The sequence below is a fragment of the Lagopus leucura genome, unplaced genomic scaffold (genome assembly GCF_019238085.1).
Source record: "Lagopus leucura isolate 7727_CA_CO unplaced genomic scaffold, USGS_WTPT01 Super-Scaffold_739, whole genome shotgun sequence".
Classification (NCBI taxonomy): Eukaryota; Metazoa; Chordata; class Aves; order Galliformes; family Phasianidae; genus Lagopus; species Lagopus leucura.
In genome coordinates, this window is record NW_024962255.1 from 15,295,446 (window position 1) to 15,315,657 (window position 20,212).

Here is a 20,212-nt window from a genome sequence, read left to right on the forward strand (position 1 = left end):
TTCCCCCTGGTCCTATCACTAATGACACGAGAGAAGAGGCCGACCCCCAGCTCACTACAACCTCCCTTCAGGAAGTTATAGAGAGCAATGAGGTCTCCCCTGAGCCTCCTCTTCTCCAGGCTGAACATTCCCAGCTCCTTCAGCCTCTCCTCATATGGCCTGTGTTCCAGACCCCTCACCAGCTTTGTTGCCCTCCTTTGAACACGTTCCAGGGCCTCAATATCTTTCTTGCAGTGAGGGGCCCAAAACTGGACACAGTACTCGAGGTGCGGCCTCACTAGGGCTGAGTACAGGGGAACAATCACCTCTCTGCTCCTGCTTGCAACACTGTTTCTGATGCAAGCCAGGATGCCATTGGCCTTCTTGGAATCATATTACTCCAGAAGGACAGTAATTAATGAGGCTGTTCTCTCAAAGAACCTATGAACACATAACACTTCAAGCCACACTGAGGTTCTCACCTGAGACCTAGCTGCCTGCAGACAACACTGGCATCCCAGTCAGTCCAGAGGTCAGCACAGATGGTACCCCAGAGTCCACCAAAGTACAGCTCCACACTGCTATCTTCAGCCAACCGCACAGCACCTTCCAGGCAAAGAAAAGAAAAAGAAAAAGAAAAAAAAAGACATTTCAGATGAGCAAGTCTTGGAATTCTGAGTGTAGCTGAGCTGAATTGGACCCGATTCCTCACATCCTGTTTCATGGTGCTTTCACAGACTTGCATGAAGTAGTGTAAGGGTGTGGTAGGCACACAGCACACCCATGCTTGTTGTAGCCTTCACTTTAACAAAGCTAACTTTGAACTTTGAAGTACTTTGAATAATACTTACACTGTTGAAGGAAGATATTTGTTGTCTCATTTATTATCCATTCTGCAAAATGCAGTTAAAGTAGGCAGATGAGGACAAACAGTGCACAAATCAGTGCACTGAGAGCTTCCTTGCATGCCTCAAAATAAGCAGCAGTCATTGTTTTGGCACTGCAAGGAATTCTAAAGGAAGCTTAGGACCCACTTTGCAACAGAAGATTTACAAATCTAATCACAGAAGATTTTTCTGTATTTGAGCTGCTACAATTACATGAGCAGAGTTCTGATATGAAGACTTAAGGAGTTGGAGTGGGTTGTTTTCCACATAACTTAAACTGCTTTCAAAATTACCTAAGTTAACCAAAAAAAAAAAAAAAAAAAAAAAAAAAAAGAATTCTCCATGTATGAGAATAAAAGTATCTATAAAAGACATGGCTATAGCAGCTTAAATCCACCCCCTAGTACATACAGATGTTTTATCCCCAAACAGGCTAGCTTTTAGTCCTAATTCTTTAGACAAACTGGGACACTTACTGTACTGTTCTTCTTTCACAGGTTATCCTAACTGCTACTTACTGGTCTGTGCAGCATCATTTCTGGCCTTAACCCCTTAAGACAGAGTAGCCCAGGCTCTGGCAGATAGGAAACAGTCTTACCTTGGTTACAGTCACAGTTAGCCCAGCTGATGGCCCCTGATGCAAGTCGGAAAAAGCACCAGGGTGTAGTTCCCCCATCTGGGTTTCTGCAGTGGTTGTGGTTCCCTAAGCCACGGTCTGGGTACTGCTGGACGTAATCAGGGAACTCTGCCCAGTTCAGGCACTCTGCCCCAGCCTCAGTGACAGCCAGCGAGCCATTGTAGTACCCAAGAGGTCCGATGCCACACCCACTGGACGCTGGATACAGAAAGAAAGCTGTTAGCTATACTTCAGGCATCACACATGGAGGATCAGACAACACCAGGCGTATGAGCTCATCTCCTGAACCACCTTTTATGTCTACAGTCTTGAAGCTCTTCTTGAGACCCCACCTGGAATACTGCATCCAGTTCTGGGACCCCCAGCACAAGAAGGACAATGAGCGGGTCCAGAGACAGGCTGAGAGAACTGGGGCTCTTCAGCCTGGAGAAGAGAAGGCACTGGGGGACCTTACAGCAGCCTTCCACTACATGAAGGAGGCCTACAGGAAATCTGGGGAGGGACTTTTCATAAGGGCGTGTAGTGATAGGACAAGGGGAAATAGCTTTAAGCTGGAAGAGGGTAGATTTAGACTAGATATCGGGAAGAAATTCTTCACTGTGATGGTGTGAGATCCTGGAACAGGTTGCCCAGAGAGGTTATAGATGCCCCTCTTTGGAAGTACTCAAGGCCAGGCTGGATGAGGCTTTGAGCAACTTTGTCTAGAAGGAGATGTCCCTGCCTATAGCAGGGGGGTTGGAACTCGATGGTCTTGAAAGTCCTTTCAACCCAAGCCATTCTATGATTCTATGATTATTTTCAGAGCAACTTAGGAAAAAAAAAAATGTTCTGAAGATAATGAATTGCTTGGATCTTTAAAATGTGTTAATTGGACTCAAACACAAACAGTTTGAACTGGTTCTCATTGCCAGTAATTTCAATAGACATATGCCCTTATTCTGGCTTGCTTTTGAGCCTGGCACAGACTCTTCCCCTTTTGTACCTCCTTTGGTACCTGAATATGATGCTCTTAAATTTGATTCTAAGATCTTCAAAAGATTAATTCCCTGTCTTAATTGATTGAGACAGAGAAGAGTGGAAAATTGGGTGTAATTTAATTCTGTAAATCAGAAAGATGGAAAATGGCATTGTCATTCACTATGTATGCCTTTATACACATTAGTGTATCACCTCACCTGTCTGAACTTTTCTTTCCTTAGGAAAGGAAAGGCAACTGGTTTCAAGGTAGAGCACAGATGCCAGTGTTCCAGGCCAGTGTCTATACAGAAATCTCATGTAAAGAAATCCCATCATTTAATTCAATATTGTCTTAATAGAGAAAAAAAAAAACCAAAACAACAACTTCTCCAGTCATGACTCTGAAATAAGAAATAGGGAAACTAGAACAAGATTCTGTGTGAGGGTGTGTTTTTTAAGAATGTATAAAATGGATAAACTAAAAAAAAAAAATGGATAACAGTTATAGCTCCATTCACAAAAAAATCAGAAAAATTCTTCTGCTATAAAGGCACGTATGATAAACAGCAGAGACAAATGACAGCTGAATGTTAGCTACAAGGTACAAAAGTGACAAGCAATTGCAGTTAGCTCAGTTAGATGCCTGGAAAACACACTGTGCTCTTTGGATTACCTGCGAGCTTAAGAGGGGAGAACACAAGAATTCAGAACTTACTGGGTGGAATGAGCATGCAAAAGAAGACTAGGGCAGAAATAGAGGTGAAAGAAAAAGAACGGGGGAGGAACAGAAAAATGCAAGAGTATAAGACATGATGAAGAGAAAGCAGTTTGGCTATGTTGCTAAAGGAGATAAACACTGAGGCATACAGGATAAAAGAAATGATGGAAAGAAGGGAAGAAAGCCAGAGAGCAGTGGTTCATCGTACCTGTGGTCTCAGATCACCACTGCAGGAAAGAATCTGCCTGATGACTGAATTAATAACTTCTTGTTCTTACCTGCACTCTGCAAATGGTTTTGGCTGGGCTGGGATCCCAGGAGAGCCTGGGAAAAGAAACAGAGCAAAAGCAGAGATATTATCCAATGAAATAAACACGGGCATGTCCTGAAAGCAGCTCGGCCTTTTGCTGCTTTAGGCAAACACACCCTGGTAACCAGCCTCTTCCCTGCTCTCTCCATTGCTCTTCTTCAAACCCAATCACAGCTCTGCCCACTGACAATAAAATGTATAATTGCTGGCCTGCAGAGATTTACCCTTGATCTAAGCACATAACAGGGCTCTGCTTGTTCTTTTCAAGGTTTCAGCCCCAATGCTCTCAGCAAATAAAATCTGACTCCAGAGTGAGATCTCTATGGAAAGAAAAGTCAGAAAAAAAAAATCACTGTTATTAGTAAGAAAAAATAATGAATAACTATTCACTCCCCCTCCATGCAAAGAATAAGCAATCCATGACCACAGGAGCAAACACAGCTATCTGATGGGATGATGCCCCTAGTGTTCCGTGTGAAGATAGTATTAAACATCCATGTACCAAGTGGAAAACAACTGAAGAAGAAAATCTAGCATGGCTTTTTGAGGATTTTGTTTTTAAATGTATGACAGTACAAGATTTCATATGAGACTATTATCCAAATCATATTAAGTAGCGAAGAACAAAGAATATGAAATAATGCCCTCATTCTAGCATCTTGTCCATCCCCAAAATTACATTTCCTCTTGTAGGCAGTGTTTTTGGTGGTTATAACTTGACTGCTGGTTGAGAGATAGGGATCTCCACTTCAACACACTGCATGGTACGCAGGCAGGTGCAAGATCTTCACAGATCCAGAATAGAAAGAAGAAACCACATGCTTTTGCTAGCTTCACGTAGTTTGTTTCATTTCTAAATGCAGCCAGATATATATGAACAAAGAGTGTTAATTCACAGAGCAGAGGTGCACAAATGAAGAGAATTAGCTACAGAAATGGTTCTGTTTTTCTTCAGAATGCACTAAATTTTGCTTCTCTCAGCCTCAGCTCTCCCTGAAAGACTTTCAGAATTAAACTGAACCCACTTCTGGAATAAGCAGGGATAGTCCCCATAGATACCAGATAAGAACGACACCTATTCATGGCTGATTTAATTTACAGATGAAAATTATATATAATGGTCAGCAGGTGTTCAGAGCTATGGCCAAGCTTCACCATCATCCTCTGGAAGTCAGAATATGACATTGCATACTGAAGATGAATTCCTGACACAGTTCAGAAAGAGCAAGTCAGAGCTCAGGTGCAAATGTACAAGAGGAAGCATAGATAAAACAGCAATTAACTGACAAACCCTCTTCAGCCAAAAATCCATCTGTCTGCATGTATCCAGCTGCTCTGTAAACCAACAATGCTGAAGGACGCACGTGAGGATCTCAAAGCACTTTGCAAAGAGAGGAAAGTGAGCTTAGTGACACTTTTGTGACTGCCCAAGATAACACACAGGACAGGTGAGTCACAACCCAAATCCCCTAACTTCTGCGTTCCAGTGTGCACTTATACACACTTGTGAGCTAACATGAGAAAGAGGGATGGGTTGCTACAATAACTGGCCATATGAGACACTGAGCATACTCTTCCTGGAGACTCAGCATAAATGACAGAACTCCAGTCCAAGTAATATGCTTCCCTTCTAACGAAAAGCTAGTTGCTGCCAGTTCCTGTAGCAGTTTCCAAAATCCCCCAGCAGCCACCATCAACACCACAAAATTTTAGTGCAACTGCCCATGCTGCAGTCGCTGCCCCAGCTCTATGGCTATAAATGGTATCTGCCCACAACAGCAATAGGGATCACCAGTCCATTGGTGAAGAAAAGAAACAAAGAATCTCTCATGCCAGGGTCACCGCAGTGCTTGAGTAACGTGGGGAACCTGAGCCAAAGCATCTGCAAGCCCTTGTGCATCCTGCTTTGTTTCCATTTATGAATTTCATATGCACAAGGAAATAAATCCCTCCCCAAGCCCCCAAGCCTTCCCAGAGACCACAGCTGCTTAGATACTTCAGAAAACATATTCAGTAAGAACACAATCCACTCACAATGAGGATATTAATATATGTATAAAAATCTAGGTGACTTTTTACAAATAGAAGAATATTAATTTTCTTACCTCCCTGCATCTGAGACATGGTAACAGACTCGAGAGCTCTACCAACAGCCTAAGTACTCTGGGGATCTTCATCCTTCCTGTATGAAGTGGGCAGCAGCTTCAAGCTTCACAGTCTCATTCTGCCGCTGGGCTCAGCTGCTGCCTCCTCTTCTCACTCTCCAGCTCAATTTCCCAGTGAGCTGGGTGCTTGCCACTTGGAGGGAGAGGGATGCCTCTTTCATTTCTGCGTGGGGAAAGGGATGAAAGGAATCAAAGTTCCCAACAGCATCTTATAATCTCACTTTCCCCGTCCCCTCCCCACCTCCTCTCCTTGATTCTTCTCTTCAGAAAGGGAAAAAGAAGGGGATAGAAGGGAGATCATGTCCCCAGAATCTATCACCTTTAAAACCAGCAGGAGGCAAGCGCAGACGGGCAGGGCGCAGCCCTCAGCCTGCTCCCGCACCTCCGCTGTCCCCTCCCTTTTGCTGGCTGTCCCAGCCCCTCTCTTGGCTCTAGGTACGCATCTCTCCTGACCGCCAGCATCCGCCTCCCCACCACCGTCCGCCCGGCAGCCCGGCCAGCCGCTCTCTCCTCTCCTGAAATTCCTTCTTTCCACAGCTGACTCTTCCTTCTCTCTCCTTTAGCACAAAAGATGTAGCAGTAAAAAGGATCTGGGGCTTCCTTCTGCAACAGCTCCAGCAGCAAAACTGAAAAAGGAAACGGCTTGTGCACGCACGCTCGCCAGAGATTATACTTGTTGGAAGGAATCTGGACTTTATCCTCCCACCGCTGCCTCCTTGATTAGCTGCTTGCAGCTTCCTGAGGTCACACTCTCCTTAGATTTGAACTCAGGTAAATGGGGCCTAGAAAACTACGTTAAGGAGCTTCCAGACTTCCAAGGAAAAATCAACTCTCAGGGGAGCGTTCCCACTTCTCAGCCCTGCATCTTGCTATCCGGGGTATTGCCTCTTTACCCGTCAAGTGTTTCTTTGACCTTGGGGCTGTAACATTTTCATTTGACTGGCTGGGGCAATTTTCAGAGTTGAAAAATTACTGTATTGCTATCAATTAATCCTTAAGCATTTTGGTGGGCTGTTTCTGTTTTTTTGTTTTGTTTTGTTTGTTTTTAAGCTAGTTCATTTTGAATTTACTGCTCCTTTACAAAAAATACAGCAAACAATTTAAACATTAATCAGACCTAAGGAGGAGACTTGGTCAATTTCAAATTGTTTAATTTTGGAAATTTCTCACATTTCCTACACTGCTCTGCAGCTCAGTCTAATGAGCATTTACTACATTTATATTCTGATTATGGAGGGATTAACCCTTAGCATCCTGCAGCATGAACTAGTCACCTTAAGAAATGAGCTCATTCCTGGCCAAGCTTGCTGAGAAGCATTTTCAAAGAGACTTTCAGCATAAAAACAAGAAACAGGCTGATACAAATCCAATGGCTTGACAAAAAGCCTTTTTTTCCTTTCTCACTTATTGCCCATTAGTCACTTCACATGACAGCTTTGTGTTGCCTCATCTTTAGTCACTCATCAAATGCAATGAAATTCCACTACATCTGGATCCTTTACAGGAGTCACTAAGTGGTAGGAGGGAGCGGTTTGAGTGGATTCGTACCACACTGCATTCTGGACGTGATGGATTTGGCCAAGAATTACACTCAGTTAATTAGAAGCAAATCTCCTATATCCCTGTAGCACAGAAAGCAGATGATCAGGCCAGGTGGACATGGAAATAGCTTAGAAGCTACAGCATTCTCTAACTCTCACGTGGCACAGGCAAAAAGGAGCAAAACAAAAAGCAAAGATGGAAATGTGTTGGAATTTTCTAATCACTTACTCTAGTGAAAACATAAGGAAAGAATGTACTGGAAACAATAACAGAAAAACCACTAACATTCAGAGGACTCTACCCCTGACTGAGGACTACAGATGTTGTTGATGCTCCTTCTTAACTCCTAAGATGCTCACCTACTCAACTCTTTAGGACTAGAAAAGAACAGCTCAATTCAACCTCTATTTGATATGTACTGGTAGCGTTTACAGCCTCTAGCAAAAGTCTGTACTGGATTTCTCTCACAGTAGCTTCCCTCTCTTACGTCAAGGCTTTCCCAGGTATTGTAAAATGATTTACTGAAAAGGAAAACACAGAGCATCAAAAGCAACAGCAGCTCAAATTTGGGATTCAGCTTCTTGATGGAAGCCAAGATATATTTGCAACAGTTTTTGTTGTCTTTGCAACAGTCTCCTCTGTGGCAAGTCTGCAATTACTTCCTACTTGCTAAGACCTCCCCCTGGTTTTTGGGCACATGGAAGGACATTTCCCTGAGACGTTCAAAAAGAGCTTCTCTTACTATATTTTTCTCTTCTTCCTTACCCATTTGCTCATATTCTGCTGCAATTCAAAGATCAAGAGTTGCCTACGCCAAAGGATTTTTGCTACTTACCATAGTATTACTGGTAGTTATTCTGGCAACAGCCCCTCTTGGACTGTTTCGGCTTAAACAGCTTCCAAGATATCACAAGCTAAATTAGCCTTGTCTGTGTGTTTCAGATTGACTAAGAAATTACTCCAATATAACTACAGCACTAGAAACATGTTTTAAGTTATCTCTAGATACATGACATATTTAGAACTTCCCTGCGTGTGCTTATTCTTATTATTATGAAACAACTGTAATTATCCAGGTCCACTATTTAACACATATTACCTCCTCACCCTGATATAAACGTAGTTGTACAATAATAACAGTCTACAATTCCCAACAGAGTCTCTCTCTGTCCTATTTTTTTCCAGATTATTCTGTATAGACACTTACAAACCAAAAGTACGGCCTTCTAAAATAAGCTTGCTTCTCAGGAATTAAACTTACTACACCTGAACTGGCAGGACTACTTTTCTTTTAAACAAAACAAACAAAATAGTTGCCAGTAGCCATGCCTTCCCATTAAAAGATATATCTCCATCTCTCTAGGCTAAGAAGTAAGGAAGTAACTCTGCTCATCACATTCAGAACAAGAAAGATCCACGTCAGTGCCAAGACGGACTTGGAGCCAAGAACTAGACCTTAGTGCTTTTGCTATTCTCTTAGCTCCGTTTCCTCAGCAGAGAATGCAGGACAATGTATTAGCTGTCAGCTTCTAATCTCTTAACTATAAGTCCTTCAGAAGGGGTGGTCCTTTGCTTTCTCATGTGACCATTATGATCTGTGTTTAGGGAGGTTCTTTTTGGAGCCAGGAGTTGGACTCCATGATCCTTATGGGCCCTGTCCAACTCAGGAAATATTCTGTGATTCTGTGTTTTTATCAAGAAAGTCACCTACATGCAGATGCTACAGGCCAGCCTTTTATTTATGCACCTACTGAATGCTTGTTGGTAGCCTATAGAGATTGCTAATCTTGATCAGCTTTGTTTGCAGGCTACTAATAACAAAAGCACAGTAAATCTGTTTCAAATTGTTAACTAACTTAATTGCAGATTGGAAAAATGTTTACAAATAGTAAAGGAACAACTCTGTCCCTCTAGGGGCATCAAGTATGCAGATGTTGAAGGTTATCTACCAGAGAAACTAACAGATGGCTCATTTCCAAGAGGAGTATTAGGGAGCAAAGGGGTGCTAAAAAAAATTTGGGACAATCACAGCTGTTTTGGAAATCTAAATAAACAAAGAAAGTCAATAAAGCTCCCTCTGGGAGCCTAGAAGCTACACGAGCTAAAAAGAAGCAGAGAGTGGTATTAAACCTTCTTTTTTAACCTCTTTTAATGTTAGTCAAAATGACTAACCACATGGATGAAATGTAAGGTATCTCTTTATATCTAAGTATTTGTTAATAATGTCTGAGAATTTCCTACCCTTAGGTAGATACACTGAAGTCTGAAGTTCAGGAAAATATAGAAAAATCAGTGCTTCCTCCATAAAAGGTCTTCAGCGAAAGCCTAAGAAGAAAGGTAGTTAACAGCAATCACACACAGTGCTGGTAAAACACTCAAGCTATAGGGTGCATGAACAAGATCAAGGAATTCCAGCAGATTTGCTTAAATCCTATAAATCCTGCTTAGGAGAGTAGAACATCTAGTCCGCTTTGTGTAATTCTTTCCCCATCATGCAGTCACATACAGATCTCTGCAGCAATGTTCTTATACCGTGAGCTCAACACCAGCAGAAACAGAACCCAGCCTTCTTTTGTACCCCAACAACAGTACCGTGGAGTGGCAAAAGCCCTGAACTCACAAAGGACATTGCCATCTATATATGAACTAGTAATGGAATGACCCCCCAGTATGAATTACATCATGGAACACGACATAAGCTTAACGTGAGATGAGGAAACTGCAGCAACTCAAATTGCCAAGGACAATCAGTACTGGGAGGCCTTTTTGATTACAGCATGGGATTCCCAACCAAAAGTGCAGCTAGAGTACTTCTAAAAGAAATACTGTAAAACTTTCAGAGTATACTGTATACTTTTCAGAGTATATCTGAAAAACATTCTCTTTCCTCCGTTCCATATCCAAACAAACACAGTCCTTAAAATTGTCAGGAAAAACAATAACTGAACTCAGGAAGCTCTCTATGAAGTAGTTAAGATCCAAGAATAAGCTGTCTACATTCATGAGAACTGAGAAGAATTTCAAAAGTAAAAATACAACAAAGTTGTTATTCTCTTGCAATCTTTTACACAATGACATCCTTCAAAGACTCTAGAATGATATATTTAGCACAGCACAGCTCCCAGCGTAAGAGCTGCAAAGCTATGTTTGATATTGTAAATTTTAATAAAAGAAAACTCATCAATATAAGAGAATGTAGAATTCATTCAGTTCCTTACACCCAGCTTAGCTCACCTCTGTCAGAAAAAAAGAATAAGCAAAGGTGCCCACGGAGGGCATCTTTTGAATTGGAAATGCAAAACGTTACATACAGAAGCGTGTTCCCAAACTCAGGTGCAAACAGAATATTCTTACTCATCCCAGCTCCCATCTCTGTAGGACTCCTTCATGCCACAATAGCAACAGTAGAATAAGTTACCTTGTGGGATAACTCAATGAGCATTTAAATAAACTATATGATCTTACACAGTCACAGTCTGCAAGTACCACTCTTTATCTTGATCTTTGCTTTGTCTTTATGCTCCAAAGACTTAGTGACATATATGATTATATTGTTAGTTCTCTGCAGAACTGCACTTTTCTTGCTATATATTTTAACCAGTTAGGTACTGGTCCTAAAACAGGAACCTACCTGCAGTTCTGTGGTACTCTACTGAAAGTTAACAAATCAAAACTAACTGTTCATCACACAGTTTCAGTACCACTACTTTCTTGAACTTTCTTTCCACCTTTTTTTTTTTTGTTTAACTTAAACAATGGAACATTCTGCTGTAGAATCTGATTCACCCATGCCAAACAACAGCCTTGCATCATTTTATCTTTGTACAGGCAACCTAATTATCTGCCATGACACCACACTCTTCTCACCTGCAAATCAGGGGGTTTAAAATCCTTCCCAATGCACTGTGCTTTATCAAAGTATTTTGCTGGAAATTTCTTCCTCATTCCACAGACTTCTTGCACATGAACAAGAATTCTAAAAATGTCAAGAGGAACCAAGTTGTGTATACATACATGCAGGGGTACGAGTCATTAAATTATTATCAATTTTAAGTTGGCTCAGTGTCTGGGTCTGAACACTTATTGACAGCAGCTCATAAGTTAAGCAGAAAGATTATAAACAAAGAAAAGTCACCCTTAGCTTAGAAAACAGGTTTACACACATTCCCAGAAGATTTTATTTCACGGTGAGTACATTACTCCACACAGTGGCTGGTTGGACAATTCACTGCAAAGATCCTAAGAGCACAAGATCCAAGAACCTCATGAACAAACTCAGCCAACAATCAAGATGCAATTTTTTTTTTTCCACTCTGGAAATAAAATATGAAGTCGTAATCCACCCAGCAGTGTTTACAGACAGACATCACTAGACATTAAACATTCATAAAACCCCTTTTTCATTTATTTTCTGAAAACGCCAACTTTAACTGCTTGTCCACAGTCCCTTTAGCAAAGCACATTACACATAACGTGTAATATTAGGAAACCTCCTCAGCAGGCTGTTCACTTTGCTTGAAGGCATGTTTCCCTTGAGTGACAGAGCGTACTCGTCCTTTTTTTCCTTGCGCTCCTTCTGAAACAGAGAAAGAAAACTAAGAATATTACCTGTTTTTTTGTTGAATTGGCTCTGTAAAGACTAATAATAATTCTACTGAAATGCTGATCTGAAAAGAATGCTGTTTCTTCAAGCAACATTCATAATAGCAGTTGGCTAAATAGTCGCAAGGCGTCTAAGAACTGCACTAGGCTTCTTTAAATGGTGAAATCAATGAGACAGACATGTGAGGATGATCTCTCCACATTTTCACTTAGCAATATTATAAGCCTTTAAACAAATATAATACAAATTTGTTTCGTTTTTATGTTCTTTTTTTAAATTGCTTTCATTGTAATCTACCAAATAAAGCATGGACAGTTTCTCATTTATGCGTCAAACGCAACAGTAAAAAGATACTTTATTAAATGACGATACTATTACTAAAAAGACTGAAAATCTGCCAACAGTTCAAGGACAAGTTCAGTACATGTACCTACCTTTAGACAGTTTTTGAAACTGACTTCATTTCAAACTTATTGCATGAGGTGAAAACTCAATATGGCTTTAGTAAATAAATCACAGCTTTATGTCACAGCTCTAAATTGTACTCTCCTTCATTCAGAACTTTCATGACATATGGAGAAGAGCATGTCTACTGCTGCTGAAACTTTAGAGATTAAAAACTGGAGCAAATTAAGAGAAATGGTCTAGGTTAGAATTGACTAACAGCAACAAAGCTCTACTTTTAGAATGTGAACACCAAAAGCACTACATGTGATTAGTGGTTCAGGTCTAATTATAACATACAAGACACCTGGTCCCTTCCCACATTTCTTTACTGAAATTCTAAATACAAACAGAAGGGACTGTGTACCTGATGTACATCACCCTGAATTTCTCAAAGCACAAATCAAATTGTTCACAGAACACTATTATGTTGGCACACAGAAAATGACTGAAGGTTTCTCCGCCTTCCCTACTATTGGAATTTAAGAACACAAAAGAGATTTTCATTACTTCTGCCTTTGCCACGCAGTCATAGAACGTCTGGATCTCCTCAGCACAAGCTTTATCATTGAAGTCATTCTGTTTCCAGCAGGCCATCATTACTGACATCTCTGTAAGACAGGTTGCCTCTAGAAGGGAAAGACACGACTATAAAAGCTGAAGTATCTGAGATTTCATGCCAACAGCCTCCACAGCACACAGAGTTCCCAACAGAATTTTAAGATGGTATGGAGGCACGTGAGAAGGAACAACAGAGAGGAGGACATTGTCACTGCTTGGTTTAGAGAAGAAAACTCCTACCAGAAGGCTTTGCCCCATCAGAGCCATCTGGTTGTTACATTTTGATATAGCATTTACCTTAAGAATTTACACAAAGATTACCATAAAATATAGATTTAGGGCTAAAGTACGGAAAAATGCGCTTTTTAGAAGAACTCACACACTAATTACACAGCACAAATTAGGTCCCCTTGCCTGCTGGATGCCTCTGGTCTCATCCCACGTGCAAAGGCGCTGCTAATTACTACCAATTACTGCAGACGTTTTCTTTCGCTGTGTGTTTGTTTTTGGTTTTTTTTTTTCCCCTCCACATTTTCCGTGTACTCAGCAAACACCTCCTTGTTGTACAGCAAAATTCAGGAGGTCCCCAGCAGCTCCGTTCAGAACACAAGGTTCTTCCGAGCACGCGCTTGTCCTTGCCGTCACCGCCACGGCCACTCCGCAGCGCGAGACCCCACGGGGCGACGCGGCAGCTCTGAGGGGCGAGGCGGGAAAGTCCACCGCCGGGGGTCAACCTCACGGAGCCTCGGGACGCTTCCATCCCGACCGACGGCCCGGTATCGGCAACTCACCTCCCGCCAGCTCTCGGCGGTTCGCCACCTTGTTGGCCAGCACCAGCGGCCGGGTGGGGCGGATGGCCGGCGGCCGCTTCCTCTGCCGCCACTGCCCGGAGATCCATCGGCTCACCCAGGCCGGGTAAACGGGCGCCGCCATGCTCTTTGCGACAGGCCGTAGGGCGAGCCGGCCCGGGCGCCGCTCACGTGACCCTCCCGCGAGCACGGCAGAGCCCAGCAGGAGCGTGCCGCCCTACAGCCGGCCGGCTGAGCTGCAACCTCCGCCTCGCAGCGCCATTCTGCTTCCCAGTCTGTGAAACTTAATATTTCACACAAATACCCGAGCAGTCTTTGACCTACTCAGGGAGATGAGACACTGGGCTTCTCGTTATCCTGGTTTAAACGAAACCACACCAACGCCAGAAAGTTCTCTGTGCCATTAACAGATTTTGCTGCAGCTGTATATATATACATACATACATATACACATATATGTATGTATATATTGAATATATTCTGGCTTATCTGACCATAATTGTGTTATTTTTAAGCCAATATTTTCTTACAGTCCAATTTAAAAATAGGAGAAAACACATTCAAGTAAATAAAAGATTTCTTATGGTCCTCTTTTAGGAAAAATAAAACCCCATCTCCTTTGACACAGTCTGACTGTCAGTTCTGAAGCAATTCGCTAAGGGATGTTTCTCTGCTTCCATGCTTTTTGGTGGGACAGAAAACAGCCATCTCCCTAGCTCGTGTGGCAGAGAACTACAGGCAGATGCCTCCAAATGTGATTGGGGGCTCACAGCCCAACACTGCAGTTCAACACGCACAGGTGACACTTCAGAACAGCAGCCCCTGCGAGGTTCAGCTGCTCGTGTTTTTGCCTCCCTTGCTTACATCTCCGATTGCCATTTTTCTCTGCCGCATTTGACTGCTGCAATTACTAAGCCAGCTGAGAAACTGAACTGCAGTCATTGTAAATCACACTTGCTTTTTACAAATTACATTAGCTAATGGTGGCAGCACCTTCAGGTACCTTCACCTTCAAAAGCTAATCTCTCTTAAACAATTCCAAGAAAAATGGAGGGGGGGCTGCAGAAGAAAAAGGCAAACTACACAAGGAGAATTTTAATACCTTCCTGCCCCAGCTATTGCTCTCTGCATTATAAACTACTTTTTTCTCTTGGCATTCAGCCTCAGATTGGAGCATCTGCCTATGAAATTCCCAAGCAGACAGAATAATGTACGTGATGGCGTCTGCACACACTATTCAACATATTAGAAGCAAGGAACAAGCTTTTGTTTTAATGGAGAATGTGCAACTACAGGATAGGTTTGTTACTCAATAGCTGAGTCTGCCTGTAGCCTGTGTTTTGTACAAAAGGATGGGGCAGAAGTTCTGATTTTTCAGGGGAAGTCAGAAGCCCAGTTCCCTCAACAAACCCCACAGACGTCTCACTATGAATTCTGAACACACATCGATAAAGAGCACATGAAATTCAAACTGCACTTCTAACTTCTTTTTTAAATGAATACCATTAAAAGTTAAATCCTACCATGCGTTTCAGCTGTGTTCAGTGTCAAAACCAAAATCAGCCAGAGATGAACTATCACCACTAGAACTGGAAAAGAAACCTATCACAAATGGAACAACAGCCAGTTACAATGCTGCAATAAATGCTACGCTGTAATTATGTTCAATGCTAAAAATGCTGCAATAAGATTCATCCTTAAAATGAGATTCCTGTATTAAATATCTTCTTAAGAGATAACAAATTATACCATGGATCTTTCTCTTTCTTGAGACCATCTAAAACTTCCAGGTACTTTCCAAAAGACAATTACAAATCAGATGTACTGGAAGAAATGAATAGAGTCGACAATGTCTTTCTGAACTGCTTGGATCCAGCTTTTCTCAAGTAAATTCTAACATATTCACCCAACTTTATCCTGAGTGCCCTAATTCTTCCCATACAACCTCACAATGCTCTTGCCTCTATTTATTCTCAGCTGTCTCACCCTGATCTCCTTAACCTCAATGTTAGCTGTCCTAGGGCGTATCAATTTAATTGGAGATGCCTTAAAAGACATTCCCACTTTAACTAGCAGTACAGTTAACCATTTTGTGAACATTAGAATCAGTTCAGACTTACTCCCCTCTGCTGGACACTGTGCTTGGATGGTAGAAGCACTTAGTGCATTCATGAGCACAAAGTCAGAGGCAATTTCTTAGGTCACTGTCCTAACATTACAGTGCTAGCCTACCTTATCCTGAGCTATCTTAACCGTATCAGCCTCCCTGAATTATTCTGTTTACCTAAATAGATCTGAGCTGCCATCCCTAATCCCTAATTCTCAGACCTATTCAATTTCAGTCCATTCTACGACAAATTACCTGATGTCTCCTTACTATTCAGAGATGTTTCTAAACATCGTGGTCTGTTTTGATCCATTCCAAGATCCCCCAGATCATCTTTAGCTGAGCTGCTTCAGCATCAGATGAGTCTTTTCTGCAGGAAGAGCACATAGAATACAAATTAAGATGCCAGACCCATCAGGGCTCCAGAACAAACCCTGCAGTTCCACTCCTCTCCACTCTTCCTAATCCATCTGCAAGGCCACGTATCTCTCGCTGCCAGCTTAGAGACACTGAATCATAAGAGAAGTGCACTCTGTTAAAACTTGACACAGGCTTTGGCTCAGCTGGTCCTATCACTAAAAGGATTTTGTCTCTGATTAATTTTGACTTGTCAGTAGAGGTCTCTGGGCAGAATGAAGGAGGGTACCTTCCTGAATGTTTCTGATTAATGCTTCTTAGGAGGTGCCTGGAAATCTATCAACAATCTTAATTAAATTCAACCAAATAGATGACAACTAATTATTCAGGGAGTGGCTCTTTTGAGACGATAGGCGAAGCGTGAGTCTGCAAAGATGTTACGGGGGGCAGATGGCCACTTGTCTAACATAGCAAAGCCTGTTTAAACAGTGATGTCCCTGACAGTGTTCCAATTCAATTTATACTCCTTCCAGCCCTGCAGGAGTTATTTTTTCCTTCACCACCTATTGTTTGCCAAAACAGTTAAAACTACCCTCTGTCAAGGTGTTACAGAACTTTTGCTGTGATTCTCCAGATGCTGCTCTTTGCAGATAGAAAGACTCTCTTTCCTTTTTCTCCTCAAACACATCCACTGTCACCTGGTTCTTCAAGTGTTTCATTCTACTTATCATTACAGACCCAGAGATCATTAGCTCTGTTTTAGAATTCTTAACTGGAAATTACTACAGTGACAGAAATAAAAACACTTTCTCTTTTTGTTTGCAAAAATCAGTATTTGGTATCAAATCAGTATTCTCCACTGAGGCTATTTTATTAGAAATTGCAGTCCTTCTGAAAGAACAGAAAACACAGATTACCAGTTTAACAAATAAAATACCCAGCTTCTTCCTGAAAAAATCAAGCAGCACCCGCTACCAGTTTTGGCAGGAGAAAGATAACTTCATCTTGTCCAACACAATGAAATGGATTGCTGGATTTGTAACCTTCAGTCAGACATTTCTCTCCCTCACCTCTCAGGGACCATAAATTATCCCAATTTTTCAAGTCAATTCTGGGACGCAGCATTAATAGAATCTACTACGGTTTCATATATACACAGTTATGAGGACAAGGTATCTATTTTTAGAACATTAATGCTAATGAATAAAGCTGTCTTGACAGCTCTGAAATCCTCCCTCTAGTCACACAGTAAACAGGAAAATGCATGACAAGCAGGGAAGTGACTCAGTCTGGCTAGTAGAGGACTGCCAAAGGGTGCACACGGGTAATTTCTTTATCACTTTAGTATTTGATATCGTTTGCTAAAATTCCCAAATAGGCTCGGTTGTGGTTTTGTGATTATGGGCACCTGTGCACTAAGAACGGGGTTAACAAAAGATGGCTGTATACAGTGTTTGTGATAAGTATCATGTAAACCCTTCCAACACTCACAACATTCAGCCTCTATTTAGCTGATTTAGATATAAAGCAGAGAAGTAAGAAATCCACTGCCAAGAAACCTACACAAACAGATACCTTTCTCCAAAGTATGAATAACTGCTGCAGTGACCTTCCTCCTTGCCTGCTTTCATGTATTTGCATTAGTAGAAAGACAACTAGGATTGTAAATTGAATTCACTTTGGATAACGTTGGCAGTAGACTTTGGACATTAAAGAGCAATCCTCTCAAAATGAATTACTGTCTAAATTAATCTCAAATTCTTTATTCCTGGTAGAAGAACTCAGCCTTGAAGACACCCATTCTCAGAAAGAATACTTTGACAAGACAGGAGGAAAATAAAAGCGGAATAAATTACATCAAAAAGCATATAAAAAATAGACTATCAGTTATAAATATATATATATCCCTTATATATCAGCTATAAGGGAGTGTTTGTAGAGCGATGGGTATTCTTGTTCCAGAGCTGGTGTAAGCTACAAGCAAATTGGACAGTGAGAAGATGCATATGCCCTTCAAAGCTTTAAGACCCAGCTTCTCCTCCGAACAGTTGAAGAAGATGAAAGCAAAATGTTGGTGAGGGTCAACATTTTTCTGTTCACAGGACTGGATGTTATCAAGGTCAGCCAGCAGCCTGGAACAGAACTACAATCACAACTCTTCAGCCAGCTGGGAAGATAACTACTCCTCCTGCCCCTGAGGAGCTTGCCTGGTAGCTACAGAACTTCATACCACACACTGGAACAACCATTTCAGCCCTAGCACAATGTACACAACAAGTGAAACAGATACAGTGTATTGACGTACATAAGCACACCGATTACAAAGCAGATGCATTAATTGTGACATACAGGAGAAGATACAGGGAGCACAATCTAACACTGCAGGTACAAGAGAAACTCTGGTATCTGAAGATACAAGAGAAACACAAGGTTTGGGGTGAATATCTTGGCTTCACTCTGTGCAGAGTGATACCTGGTACTCATTACCTTTTGAGAAACTCATCACTTGTGAGACTGAAAAAAAACACAGCTGTATCTAGGAAGACACTAAGAGCTTGGAAGAGAGAGCTATTGAAACTGCCTTAGCTAACAAACTGAAAGTTGTATTTTGAAAACTTTAGAAAAAAACCACAAAGAATATTTGTGATAAAGTTAGTTTCATACCTGTGCTACCTTCTCACCCATGTTAATAAAGGATATGGTGATCAAGAAGTCAAAAATACTCATATTTGGCAACAGTCATGAAACTCAAACACCCTTTTGTACTATATATACGCAGGGAAAAAAACACAAACTTGTTGTACTGGCGGATGTAATATACTGAGTAAAGATAAAAAATAATGGTGAAGGAATGCTTGGTTTCAAACTAGAAAATCCATACAGAGGGTCCTAAAGATCAAATTTTTACTAGCTATTCTTAAGTTTGTACCACCAGATCTTCAATTCTACTGTCATTTGACAAAGATAAGCTCATTTTGCTGTGCAGAAAGGTGAAGTGGGGAGTTAGGACCTCACTAATCAAGAATTAAGCAAGTGCTATGACACACGTGCTCACATTGGTACTTACTGATTATTACTGCAAGGACAATACATAATGTATATCATGTCCAATTTTGGTAATGGTAGATAAATTATTAAAAAATAATAAAATACCTAGGCTTGGCAATACATCCCCCACTTCTAGAAATTCTACTTAAATTAAAGAATAAAATAGCAAAAAGCAGAATGTGCTAGCATGTGGACCTTACTTTTACATTTAGTATTAGAAGCAAACTCAGAATTTCTCCTGCCTACCCCAACAAAACTTGGAAAGGTTTTTGAAATACAGCTAATTAAGAAGACAGTCAATGAGGACCAACTGCTTTTCTATACAGATACATGAAATGAAGAGAATCTCAAGTAACTGAAGAAATTAATTCAGACAATTTATTTAAATCTCTTTTAGCAGTTCAGTAGAAGTTCATATTCCAAGCTAAAGCAGTCTTAGTTTTCTTTATTTACTTCTCAAGCACACTGTGATCACTTCAATTCTGAATATACAGATCTATATCTTAATCTGAATTGAATAATCCACTTGAAAAAATAATTCAGATACATCCACCTAATCATCCCTGTAGCCCAAATATGTGGAAAGAAAGGAATGTATACTGGTGAACGCATTTTAGCTGAAGAGCCACTTGTTACTTTATTACAGGAGAAAAAAAAAAGACTTGTACAAAAAGTTAGGTGAGATCAGTGTGTTGCATATGCATTTTCCATACCCACAAGAATGCAGAGATTAATTGCGAGTCTTTGTTCACAATGCCCGGATTTTTACACTACAGCATTACTGTATCACCTCAGAAACAAACACTGAGATGAGTGTCATCACCTATAAGAATATTATAGCCATAATATACCCAGAATATTATGAATTGGAATTTGAGAAGAAATGAGACTACCTGATCCATACGCATCTTAACAATAGATGACGACTTATCAGATCGTGGATTCAGTCCTGTTCCCAAACTGTCGTAATAGGCTTCTGGCTTGTCCCAGCAACACCTGGACTGCCTTACAAAACGAAATCACCTCAAAGATCTAATGATCTACCTTTGGCATAGATACATCCTCGCTATTTATCCAGTAGTTATTTC

At 41.1% G+C, this 20,212-nt stretch overlaps 2 protein-coding genes across 6 annotated transcripts in view; both read right to left on the bottom strand.

The window, feature by feature from the left end:
* LOC122175397 (neurotrypsin-like) overlaps nucleotides 1-11,255 on the bottom strand; it is a 33,345-nt gene extending 22,090 nt beyond the window's left edge. For 2 of the 5 annotated variants that reach the window (XR_006177400.1, XM_042863052.1), the window contains exons 1-5: nucleotides 5,973-6,051; nucleotides 5,594-5,816; nucleotides 3,457-3,502; nucleotides 1,465-1,701; nucleotides 462-585 (exon numbers count right to left, since the gene is read on the bottom strand). Coding sequence is in view for 4 of the 5 variants with exons in the window: in XM_042863052.1 (XP_042718986.1) it covers nucleotides 462-585; nucleotides 1,465-1,701; nucleotides 3,457-3,502; nucleotides 5,594-5,665 (479 nt within the window). In the remaining variant the exon portion in view is untranslated. Of the gene's footprint in view, nucleotides 1-461; nucleotides 586-1,464; nucleotides 1,702-2,678; nucleotides 3,503-5,593; nucleotides 5,817-5,972; nucleotides 6,052-9,436; nucleotides 9,521-11,062 lie in introns of those variants that run through there. The other 3 variants (XM_042863055.1, XM_042863054.1, XM_042863056.1) reach the window with 3 other exon arrangements.
* Nucleotides 11,256-11,349: 94 nt separating this feature from the next.
* CHCHD1 (coiled-coil-helix-coiled-coil-helix domain containing 1) lies at nucleotides 11,350-13,767 on the bottom strand. The gene is made up of 3 exons (XM_042863057.1): nucleotides 13,595-13,767; nucleotides 12,753-12,871; nucleotides 11,350-11,771 (listed from the first exon to the last, which is right to left on the bottom strand). The coding sequence occupies exons 1-3, from the start codon at nucleotides 13,734-13,736 to the stop codon at nucleotides 11,658-11,660; spliced, it is 375 nt and encodes a 124-aa protein (XP_042718991.1). The 5' UTR covers nucleotides 13,737-13,767; the 3' UTR covers nucleotides 11,350-11,657.
* Between the last annotated feature and the right edge of the window lie 6,445 nt (nucleotides 13,768-20,212).